The following is a 12,749-nucleotide window of genomic DNA, read 5'->3' on the forward strand; positions in this document are numbered from 1 at the left end:
CGGTGATCTGCCACTGTCACCCAAAAGCACCTCAACTTTAGGTCAGACTTAATTTTGGGCCTACTTTTTTGCACACTCACTGCTATCAGGACGAGCGAGCTACGGTCAAGTGGGGGCATGTCCTTGAACTCAGCACGGCCTAGAGACTATGGAGAGGTTGTCCTGGTACCACACAGCCAGGTCTCTGACCTCCTCCCTCTAGGCTGTCTCATAGTTGTCGGTGATCAGGCCTACCACTGTTGTGTCATCAGCAAACTTAATGATGGTGTTGGAGTCGTGCCTGGCCATGCAGTCATGAATGAACAAGGGAGAACAGGAGGGGACTAAGCACACACACCTGAGGGGACCCCATGAGGATCAGCATGGCAGATGTGTTGTTACCTACCCTTACCACCTGGGAGCTGCCCGTCAAGAAGTTCAGGATCCAGTTACAGAGGCAGGTGTCCACGTGTCCCTTTTGTCCACGTGGGAAAGGGCAGTGTGGAGAGCAATATAGATGGCATCATCTGTGGATCTGTTGGGGCGGTATGCAAATTGGAGTAGGTCTAGGGTCTCTGGGATAATGGTTTTGATGTGGGCCATTACCAGCCTTTCAAAGCACTTCATGGCTACAGATATGAGTGCTACGGGTCTGTAGTCATTTAGACAGGTTACCTTAGTGTTTTTGGGCACAGGGACAAGGGCACAGGGTGGTCTGCTTGAAACATGTTGGTATTACAGAGTCAGACAGGGTGAGATTGAAAATGTCAGTGAAGACACTGCTAGTCAGTCAGCGCATGCTCGCAGTACTCGTCCTGGTAATCCGTCTGGCCAGTGCTACCTGCCTTGAAGCGAGCATAGAAGTCATTTAGCTTGTCTGGTATGCTCGTGTCACTGGGCAGCTCGCGGCTGTGCTTCCCTTTGAAGTCTGTAATAGTTTGCAAGCCCTGCCACATCTGACGAGCGTCGCAGCCGGTGTAGTACAATTTGATCTTAGTCCTGTATTGATGCTTTGCCTGTTTGATGGTTCGGAGGAGGATATAGTGGGATTCCTTATAAGCTTTCGGGTTAGAATCCTGCTCCTTGAAAGCGACAGCTCTATCCTTTAGCTCAATGCGGATGTTGCCTGTAATCCATGGCTTCTGGTTGGGGTATGTACGTACAGTCACTGTGGGGACGACGTCATCAATGCACTTATTAATGAAGCCAGTGACTGATGTGGTGTACTTCACAATGCCAACTTTAGAATCCCGGAACATATTCCAGTCTGTGCTAGCAAAACAGTCCTGAAGCATAGCATCTACTTCATCTGACCACTTTTTTATTGACCGAGTCACTGGTGCTTCAGTTTTTGCTTGTAAACAGGAATCAGGATAGAATTATGGTCAGATTTGCCAAATGGAGGGTGAGGGAGAGCTTTGTATGCGTCTCAGTGTGGGGAGTAAGGGTGGTCTAGAGCATTTTTCCCTCTGGTTGCACATTTAACATGCTGATAGAAATTAAGCAAAATGGATGTAAATTTCCTTGTATTAAAGTCCCCGTCCACTAGGAGTGCCGCCTCTGAATGAGCATCTCTTGTATGCTTATGGCCGTATACAGCTCATTGTGTGCGGTCTTAGTGCAAACACCGGCTTGTGGTGGTAAATAGACAGCTACAAAGAATAGATATAAACTCTCTTGGAGTGTGGTCTACAGCTTATCATGAGATACTCTACCTCAGGCGAGCAAAACCTTGAGACTTCCTTAGATATCGTGCACCGGCTGTTGTTTACAAATATACATAAACCGCCACCCCTACTGTTCTATCTATGCCGATACAGTGTATAACCCACCAGCTGTATGTTATTCATGTGGTCGTTCAGCCACGACTCGGTGAAACATAAGATATTACAGTTTTTAATGTCCTGTTGGTAGGATATATGTTCTTGTAGTTAATCTATTTTATTATCCAATGATTGTACGTTAGCTAATAGGACCGATGGTAAAGGCAAATTCGCTGCCAGATCCTTACAAGGCATCCCGACCTTCGTCCTCGATATCTCTGTCTTTTTCTCCTGCGAATGATGGGGATGTCAGGTGTCTGGTGTAAATCCACCTCGTCCGACTCGTTGAAGAAAAACATTGTATTTTAATACGAGGTGAGTATTCGCTGTCCTGATTTCTAGAAGCTCTTTTCGGTCATAAGACAGTGGCAGACACATTATACACAAAATAATTTACAAATAACGCAAAAAAAAAAGATCATTCACCCCCATAAAACGGCCGCCATCCCCCCCGTTCACTCAGATTCAGCAAGGTACGTCAACATATGTAAATATTTAACACCGAACCTTAGCGCAAAGAGATTTGACAAAGGGATTGACAAAGGGATTTGTACAAAAAAAGACATTGCGTACCTGGTAGCTGAGTCCTGAAACCCATCTTCCATTGACAGTCAATATGATGTCTCCCTCTCTGATCTGTCCTGACTCCTGGGCTGGTTGACCCTGGAACAGAGTTTTGATGTGCACCACACTGCTGCCCTGGTCAGAACCACTGTTCAACTCACTGATGTAGAAGCTGAAGCCCAAACCACACAGACTCTTCTTCAACCGCACATCCAGAGTGTTGTCTGAGAAGAGTGCATTTTTATTTAGCTGTGTTTGAAAGAGGGGGGGCGGTGTGTGTTTGTGTTTAATTTAAAGCTGCAATATGTAACTTTTTGGGTGACCCAACCAAATGTACCTGCAATAACAAGGCTAAGAAGCGGTATCCCTGTTCTATGTGCACTATTTCTATGCTTCCCGTACTTAAGTTCCATTTTTGAGTCTTTTACATTTGGTTTTGTACACCAGCTGAAAATGCAAAATCTTTGTTTATGGAAAAGTTATTAAACAACGGTTTAGATGGTACAATGATTCTCTACACTATACTTCCTTATTTTGTCACAAACTGAAAGTAGACTAACTATTCTAATTTTTGCAAACAGGAAAGGGCAGAGTGATTTCTGCTTAGTGCACTTTTAATTCAGATTCACATTATTTACATGCAACAATGAGCATGTTCTACTGTTAAAAAATGACTGAGTACATTATGCCCCTCCACCAGATTGGAATGTGTGTAAACCGTAAAACCCAGATTGTGCTTCTGACTCGGAACACACACACACTCACGTACAAGTGCACTGTGGAATCCACACACGAACACTGAGCTGTAAGGCATCAGTGTGCCTGTGTGACAGTCATCACAATGTAGCTGTCAGATAAGTCACAGGAGTGTGTGTGTGTGTGTGTGTGTGTGTGTGTGTGTGTGTGTGTGTGTGTGTGTGTGTGTGTGTGTGTGTGTGTGTGTGTGTGTGTGTGTGTGTGTGTGTGTGTGTGTGTGTGTGTGTGTGTGTGTGTGTGTGTGTGTGTGTGTGTGTGTGTGTGTCCTCTCACCATCAGTGACAAAGCTGTAGTCCTTGCCACTCAAGGTCATCTCCATGGAGCTGTCTCTCCTGAGGCTTCCTGATTGGCTCTGTGAAGCCGCCTGGAGGTCTTTCTCTAGAAGCAGGCGCACCACCTAAGCACACACAGCAATTGCACATATAACGATCATTCACCCACAGCTCAGTGAACATACACAGAAGAAGAAAAAAAACATCAAAAAGCACTTACTGTAACAGCTAAAAACACAGAATGCTGTCCGTAAAGGTTTAGACAAGGGTGTTTAGAGACTCATTATGCCAGTGAAGTCATGTGAGGAAAAAGCTAGATTTGTTATGTTACTAGTTATTGTCCTGGAATCTGGGCTTTATATACACATTGCATTCGGAAAGTATTCAGAATTTATTACATTTTTATACATTGGCAAAAATGTATAAAAACCTATTTTTGCTTTGTCATTACTGGGTATTGTGCATACATTTTAGAATAAGGCTGTAATGTAACAAAATGTGGAAAAAGTAAAGGGGTCTTAATACTTTACAAATGCACAGTAACCCAGAGGGGACAAGAGGGGACTGAGCTAAGCTAGGCTGTGTTATCGCTATGTTAGCTCTATGACCTGGGTTTCAGTGTAGAGCACGCAAAACATCCAATTAAATTAAAGGTTGAGGCTAAAGCTCATTAGCATGGGCTAAAATAACAACAACTGCAAACATATGGTTTACCTTGCCACTGTCAGAGAGAGAGAGAGGGAAAGAGAAAAAGAATAAAGAGCGAGAGAAAGATGGATGGAGTGTGTGTGCATCGTACCTCTCCAGTCCTCTTCAGGCACTCCACGGCCTGTTTTTGTGTTACACCTCGCAAGTTGGACCCATCAACTTCCAGCAGTCGGTCACCTGTCATACACACACACATGATTAATTAGTGCTGTCTGGTTATCTGAATGTGTGAAACTAGTCAGTTATTGGTTGATTAGTGATGTTTGGTTACCAATCTGAATGCGTCCGTCCTGTTCAGCAGCACCCCTTGGCACCAGACTCTCGATGTAGATCCCCCCGTAATGAACACTGGTGTTCACTCCACCCTGGAGAATACAACACATACTGTACTGTACTGTATATATTATACCATAGCTTCTACCCCTGCCCCTAGCCTTTGACTCTTTCCCCTGAAACTAATAATGGTGTTGACTCCCCTGGAGAACATATAACATACTGCATTAAGTATAGGAGACTATGAGTCCGGGCTAGGCGAAGGCACTAGGGGTTGTTTTTAGCATGACCCCTAACCCTAACCCCTAGAGTGATCTCTAAACTCCACTCTATAGAGGAGTGTGTACTGTAGATTGGTGTGACTGAGACAGTAGGAGTGTAATCAGTGGAAATTAGGAATATAATTACTAGAAGGGACAAAGCCCTCAGACCACAGCAATTTGACTGAAACACTCATGTGTACACATTCTAGTAATATCGTTTCTATGGGATGGCCAAGGTGTGGGGTTGGGAAACACTATTGTAACGTATATAGATTTACAGCTACACTGATGCCCAGGCTGCCATTAGCCTTTTTCAGCTCCACCACCAGCTGCTTCCCAGCCCTCAGACTGCAGATGGAGGTAGAGCTAGAACACACCTGTAGGGAGGGGATGGGTGGAGAGCGAGAGAGAAAGAGAGAGATAGAGAATACATTAATACCAAGAATGCTATCGCATATTGTGAATAATACAGCTCTTACTGACAGTGACATCATAGAAATAAACTTCTCAAATTCCCTGAACACCAATCCATTTATCCATTGTTCATAGCCATGACCTTGATCAGCTAACCTATTATTCTATTAAGTCTACACTCAGTGTATCTGTTATTGTCTATAGACAATAAAGGTGAAATAAATCAAATAAATAGACAAGATGACAACTCTTGCACATGTAGATTTTTCCAAAAATCCTATTATTCCTATCCTATACCTCACAACTATTTTAAGTGACATTTAAAAGGCTGTCAATAGTGTAACACAAAATTCATATGAACTCCACAACCCTTCACTTGACCTCTGCACAAAGTTTTCAAGCATACACAGCTTCTGACACCTGCTTTGGTATAGCAATAGATTTGTTGTACTTCCAACAATATGTGACTCGTTTCAGGAAACGAGGCGTAAGTCGCACGTCACTACTTCTTCACAGGAGAGGCATTTGAATGTGAACTTTTTTTCGTAATGCGTTTTTTGGCCTAAATGCCTTCTGGAACAACTTTCATGTGCCTTAATAACAAACTTGTATGCCGTCTGTAAATACAAATACCATCTGGTTTAGCCACAGAAAAATACAGGAACCTTCCAGCTAGCCATGATTGGCTGAGATAATGGATGGGATGGACATGCCGAGAGATGAGTTCAGATTGGTCTGCCATATAGCACGCTTCTGTCTATAACATGAGCTGGTCAGTATGTGTAGGTAATCCTTTTTAACACGGATTATTTTTTAAAGATATCATGTAGTACAACTGCAAAAGTGTTGCTCTCCATGGTGAACCCAAGAGCAGACTCAGATGAGGACACTGGGATGAGGTAACCAAGATATTTATTGAAACACAGTGGAGAGATGGGGTGCAGGCCACATGGTGAGAAGTAGAGGGCGTGGCAGGAGAAGATGTAACATCCACTTTCTGGAAGAACGAGTTTTGAAATGAGTGGAATATCCGGTGGAATTAGAGTATGATATTAGGAGATGGAGAAAATTCTGGCGTTTGATTGCAAATATGCAGAGGGAGTCGAAAAGAGAACACACAAAAGGCTGTTGTATAAAACACCTGTCTCCGGAACACATCTTCAAACTAAGGGCAACAATGGCATCCCTGACAGAGAGGGAGAAGTGTCCATCCAAGTATACGGGTAAGATAGTCTAGCTAGCTGTTAAAGCATACTGTTAACTAGCTAGTTAGCTAATGTTATCTGGCTGGCTCACTAGCTAACGTTACGTGTATGTACGTGTAGTAATATTATTTGTATCGCAGAGTCATCTGCATTGCTAATTATAGCCTAATGTTAGCTAGCTAGCATTGAACCTAGTTAATTAGCTACCTGCAGATTCATGCAGGGTAGTAACGTAGGAGTTGGGATTATGGTTCATTGTTTAGCTACCTATATGTCTAAACAAAAGACTCCACTATGCAAGTGACTAATATACTTGGATTTTATTTGATATAGTATGTGTTTACCAGAGACATGACTTGCACCAAAGTCAAATTAGGATATAACGTTAGGGCAACGAGACAGTGTTCAAGTTCTAAAATTCTCTGGTAGAATGTCCTGCTTTTATTTTGTCACACTCAGAACCAACCATAAGCTATACTCAGTAATTGGCTCGCCATTAACTTGTAAATAATTATCTTTTGTGGTTTATTTTCCTGTAATAATGAAGACAAATGAGCTAAAGTGAAGACGTTGTCAGCTATACAATATGTGACTCATTTCAGGAAACTAGGCGTATATCGCATCTCTCTACTTCAGAAGAGAGGAATCTGAATGTAAACATTTATGTTGATCAAAAGGCATTTTTTTGGCAGAAATGCCTTCCGGAACATGTGAACTTTCATGTGCTTCTTCGAGATAGGGGGCGCTCTTTTAATTTTTGGATAAAAAACGTTCCCGTTTTAAACAAGATATTTTGTCACGTAAAGATGCTCGACTATGCATGTAATTGACAGCTTTGGAAAGAAAAAACTCTGACGTTTCCAAAACTGCAAATATATTATCTGTGAGTGCCCCAGAACTAATGCTACAGGCGAAACCAAGATGAAGTTTCATACAGGAAATGCCCCAGATTCTGAAGGCGCTGTGTTCCAATGTCTCCTTATATGGCTGTGAATGCGCCAGGAATGAGCCTGCCCTTTCTGTCGTTTCCCCAAGGTGTCTGCAGCATTGTGACGTATTTGTAGGCATATCATGTCATGTATTGTCACGTATTGTCATGTCTTGTCCCTGTGCTTTCTCTTCTCTTCGTTTCCCCCTGCTGGTCTTATTAGGTTTCTTTCTCTCTCTCTATCCCTCTCGCTCTCTATCGTTCCGTTCCTGCTCCCAGCTGTTCCTCATTCTCCTAACGACCTCGTTTACTCTCTCACAACTGTCCCCTATTTTGCCCTCTGATTAGGTCTCTATTTCTCTCTCGGTTTCTGCCTCTGTCCTTGTCGGATTCTTGTTTGCTGTGTCCTTGTTCCGTCCTGTCGTGTTTTGCCTTTTCATCAGATGCTGCGTGTGAGCAGGTGTCTCTGTCCGCTACGGCCCGCGCCTACCCGAAGGGACTTGCAGTCTGTTGCCGCTTATCCTGCAATTCTCCTCAACAACTAAAGAGGATTTATGTTTTCCCTGTTTGGACATTTCCTGTAAAGGATTGAGGATTATGTTTTCTCTGTTTGGACTTTAATAAACTCAGTTTCTGTTAAGTCGCTTTTGGGTCCTCACTCACCTGCATAACATATCATTGTAAGATTGACCATAAGAGACTACATTTACCAGGTGTCCGCCCGGTGTCCTGCGTCAAAATTATTGCGTAATCTCCAGGTCCATGAGCGTTCCATTTCTTCAGAGGATTAACTAAACTGCCACGATTGACTTATCATCGAATAGATATGTGAAAAACACCTTGAGGATTGATTCTAAACAATGTTTGCCATGTTTCTGTCGATATTATGGAGTTAATTTGGAAAAAAGTTAGCGTTTTAATTACTTAATTTTCGTTTTTCTTCTTACCCAAACGTGATGAAGAAAACGGAGTGATTTGTCTACACAAATAATCTTTTGGTAAAAACTGAACATTTGCTATCTATCTGAGAGTCTCCTTATTGAAAACATCTGAAGTTCTTCAAAGGTAAATTATTTTATTTGAATGCTTTTCTTGTTTTTGTGAAAATGTTGCATGCTGAATGCCAGGTTTAATCCTATGCTAGGCTATCAATACTGTTACACAAATGCTTGTTTAGCTATGGTTGAAAAGCATATTTTGAAAATCTGAGATGACAAAAGGCTAAGCTTGAGAACTAGCATATTTATTTAATTTCATTTGCGATTTTCATGAACAGTTAACGTTGCGTTATGGTAATGAGCTTGAGGCTGTATTCACGATCCCGGATCCGGGATGGCTAGAATCAAGAGGTTAATAACAAACTTGTATTACATCCATAAATATGAATCAAATTGTTACTTTTCGAGCCTAGTTTGTTTAGCCATGGAAAAAGCCAGGAACCTTCCCACTAGCCATGATTGGCTGAGATAACAGATGGGTTGGACATGCTGGGAGATGAGTTTGGATTGGTCTGCCATAGAGCATGATTCTGTCTGTAACGTGAGCTGTTCAGTATGTGTTGACAGTCCTTTCTACCACACCGTTTTTGAAAGATATAACATTAGCCTTATAGAACTACAAAAGTTTTGCTACTTTTCTCAACAACATTGATGCCCTAAATGTATTATGTGCTATCGACAGATCAGTTGGAAAAAGTGATTGGCTACTTTCTGCACACGCTACAGTCAGTGTGTGAACTGGAATGCCTTTGTCATGTTTTGTCATTGATTATCATGCCTTGTCCCTGTTCTTCTCCTTCTATTCGTTTCCCTCTGCTGGTCTTATTAGGTTCTTTCCCTCTTTCTATCCCTCTCTCTCCCCCTCCCTCTCTCACTCTCCCGCTCTCTCTTCTCTCTATCGTTCCGTTCCTGCTCCCAGCTGTTCCTATTCCCCTAATCAATCATTTAGTCTTCCCACACCTGTTCCCGATCCTTTTCCCTGATTAGAGTCCCTATTTCTCCCCTTGTTATTCGTTTCTGCCCTGTCGGTTCCTTGTCTAGAATTCACCGTGCTGTGTTTGTGTATCGCCCTGTCGTGTCGTGTTTTCCTCAGATGCTGCGTGGTGAGCAGGTGTCTGAGTCTGTTTGGTTCAAGTGCCTTCCCGAGGCAACCTGCTGTTCACCTGCTGTTCAAGATCGAGTCTCCAGTTTGTCCTCGTCATTTCGAGTGAAAGTTGTGTTTTTTGATTGTATTTACTTTACTGGATTAAAGACTCTGTTTTCGCCAAGTCGCTTTTGGGTCCTCTTTCACCTGCATGACAGAAGGAACCGACCAAGGAATGGACCCAGCGACTTCAGACGCTCGTTACACTGCCGTCGAGATCCAAGGAGCCATGCTCGGCAGACACGAGCAGGAATTGTCTGCTGCTCGCCATGCCGTGGAGAACCTGGCCGCTCAGGTTTCCGACCTCTCTGGACAGTTCCAGAGTCTTCGTCTCGTGCCACCTGTTACTTCCTGGCCTGCCGAGCCTCCAGAACCTAGGGTTAATAACCCACCTTGCTACTCCGGGCAGCCCACTGAGTGCCGCTCCTTTCTCACGCAGTGTGAGATTGTGTTCTCTCTCCAACCCAACACATACTCTAGAGAGAGAGCTCGGGTTGCTTACGTCATTTCACTCCTTACTGGCCGGGCTCGAGAATGGGGCACAGCTATCTGGGAGGCAAGGGCTGATTGCTCTAACAAGTACCAGAACTTTAAAGAGGAGATGATTCGGGTTTTTGACCGTTCAGTTTTTGGTAGGGAGGCTTCTAGGGCCCTGGCTTCCCTATGCCAAGGTGAACGGTCCATAACGGATTATTCTATTGAGTTTCGCACTCTTGCTGCCTCTAGTGAGTGGAACGAGCCGGCGCTGCTCGCTCGTTTTCTGGAGGGACTCCACGCAGTGGTTAAGGATGAGATTCTCTCCCGGGAGGTTCCTTCAGATGTGGACTCTTTGATTGCTCTCGCCATCCGCATAGAACGACGGGTAGATCTTCGTCACCGGGCTCGTGGAAGAGAGCTCGCATCAACGGTGTTTCCCTGCTCCGCATCGCAACCATCTCCCTCCTCTGGCTCAGAGACTGAGCCCATGCAGCTGGGAGGGATTCGCATCTCGACTAAGGAGAGGGAACGGAGGATCACCAACCGCCTGTGCCTCTATTGCGGAGTTGCTGGACATTTTGTTAATTCATGTCCAGTAAAAGCCAGAGCTCATCTGTAAGCGGAGGGCTACAGGTGAGCGCAACTACTCAAGTCTCTCCATCAAAATCCTGTACTACTTTGTCGGTCCATCTACGCTGGACCGGTTCGGGTGCTACATGTAGTGCCTTGATAGACTCTGGGGCTGAGGGTTGTTTCATGGACGAAGCATGGGTTCGGAAACATGACATTCCTTTCAGAGAGTTAGAGAAGCCTACGCCCATGTTCGCCTTAGATGGTAGTCATCTTCCCAGTATCAGATTTGAGACACTACCTTTAACCCTCACAGTATCTGGTAACCACAGTGAGACTATTTCTTTTTTGATTTTTCGTTCACCGTTTACACCTGTTGTTTTGGGTCATCCCTGGCTAGTATGTCATAATCCTTCTATTAATTGGTCTAGTAATTCTATCCTATCCTGGAACGTTTCTTGTCATGTGAAGTGTTTAATGTCTGCCATCCCTCCCGTTTCTTCTGTCCCTACTTCTCAGGAGGAACCTGGCGATTTGACAGGAGTGCCGGAGGAATATCATGATCTGCGCACGGTCTTCAGTCGGTCCCGAGCCAACTCCCTTCCTCCTCACCGGTCGTATGATTGTAGTATTGATCTCCTTCCGGGGACCACTCCTCCTCGGGGTAGACTATACTCTCTGTCGGCTCCCGAACGTAAGGCTCTCGAGGATTATTTGTCTGTGTCTCTTGACGCCGGTACCATAGTGCCTTCTTCCTCTCCGGCCGGGGCGGGGTTCTTTTTGTTAAGAAGAAGGACGGTACTCTGCGCCCCTGCGTGATTATCGAGGGCTGAATGACATAACGGTTAAGAATCGTTATCCGCTTCCCCTTATGTCATCAGCCTTCGAGATTCTGCAGGGAGCCAGGTGCTTTACTAAGTTGGACCTTCGTAACGCTTACCATCTCGTGCGCATCAGAGAGGGGGACGAGTGGAAAACGGCGTTTAACACTCCGTTAGGGCATTTTGAGTACCGGGTTCTGCCGTTTGGTCTCGCCAATGCGCCAGCTGTTTTTCAGGCATTAGTTAATGATGTTCTGAGAGACATGCTGAACATCTTTGTTTTTGTCTATCTTGACGATATCCTGATTTTTTCTCCGTCACTCGAGATTCATGTTCAGCACGTTCGACGTGTTCTACAGCGCCTTTTAGAGAATTGTCTCTACGTAAAGTCTGAGAAGTGCTCTTTTCATGTCTCCTCCGTTACTTTTCTCGGTTCCGTTATTTCCGCTGAAGGCATTCAGATGGATTCCGCTAAGGTCCAAGCTGTCAGTGATTGGCCCGTTCCAAGGTCACGTGTCGAGTTGCAGCGCTTTTTAGGTTTCGCTAATTTCTATCGGCGTTTCATTCGTAATTTCGGTCAAGTTGCTGCCCCTCTCACAGCTCTTACTTCTGTCAAGACGTGTTTTAAGTGGTCCGGTTCCGCCCAGGGAGCTTTTGATCTTCTAAAAGAACGTTTTACGTCCGCTCCTATCCTCGTTACTCCTGACGTCACTAGACAATTCATTGTCGAGGTTGACGCTTCAGAGGTAGGCGTGGGAGCCATTCTATCCCAGCGCTTCCAGTCTGACGATAAGGTTCATCCTTGCGCTTATTTTTCTCATCGCCTGTCGCCATCTGAGCGCAACTATGATGTGGGTAACCGTGAACTGCTCGCCATCCGCTTAGCCCTAGGCGAATGGCGACAGTGGTTGGGGGGCGACCGTTCCTTTTGTCGTTTGGACAGACCATAAGAACCTTGAGTACATCCGTTCTGCCAAACGACTTAATGCCCGTCAAGCTCGTTGGGCGTTGTTTTTCGCTCGTTTCGAGTTTGTGATTTCTTACCGTCCGGGTAGCAAGAACACCAAGCCTGATGCCTTATCCCGTCTGTTTAGTTCTTCTGTGGCTTCTACTGATCCCGAGGGGATTCTTCCTTATGGGCGTGTTGTCGGGTTAACAGTCTGGGGAATTGAAAGACAGGTTAAGCAAGCACTCACGCACACTGCGTCGCGCGCGCTTGTCCTAGTAACCTCCTTTTCGTTCCTGTTTCCACTCGTCTGGCTGTTCTTCAGTGGGCTCACTCTGCCAAGTTAGCTGGTCATCCCGGTGTTCGAGGCACTCTTGCGTCTATTCGCCAGCGCTTTTGGTGGCCGACTCAGGAGCGTGACACGCGCCGTTTCGTGGCTGCTTGTTCGGACTGCGCGCAGACTAAGTCGGGTAACTCTCCTCCTGCCGGTCGTCTCAGACCGCTCCCCATTCCTTCTCGACCATGGTCTCACATCGCCCTAGACTTCATTACCGGTCTGCCTTTGTCTGCGGGGAAGACTGTGATTCTTACGGTTGTCGATAGGTTCT

General features: G+C 45.0%; 1 protein-coding gene across 1 annotated transcript in view; it reads right to left on the reverse strand.

The window, feature by feature from the left end:
- LOC124038708 (tyrosine-protein phosphatase non-receptor type 13-like) overlaps window positions 1-12,749 on the reverse strand; it is a 68,829-nt gene that overhangs the window by 10,894 nt on the left and 45,186 nt on the right. Inside the window, exons 21-25 of the mRNA XM_046354793.1 lie at window positions 4,917-5,015; window positions 4,374-4,467; window positions 4,194-4,279; window positions 3,396-3,519; window positions 2,376-2,590 (exon numbers count right to left, since the gene is read on the reverse strand). Of these exons, the coding sequence (XP_046210749.1) occupies window positions 2,376-2,590; window positions 3,396-3,519; window positions 4,194-4,279; window positions 4,374-4,467; window positions 4,917-5,015 (618 nt within the window). The remainder of the gene's footprint in view (window positions 1-2,375; window positions 2,591-3,395; window positions 3,520-4,193; window positions 4,280-4,373; window positions 4,468-4,916; window positions 5,016-12,749) is intronic.

Source organism: Oncorhynchus gorbuscha, linkage group LG06, assembly GCF_021184085.1.
Source record: "Oncorhynchus gorbuscha isolate QuinsamMale2020 ecotype Even-year linkage group LG06, OgorEven_v1.0, whole genome shotgun sequence".
Classification (NCBI taxonomy): Eukaryota; Metazoa; Chordata; class Actinopteri; order Salmoniformes; family Salmonidae; genus Oncorhynchus; species Oncorhynchus gorbuscha.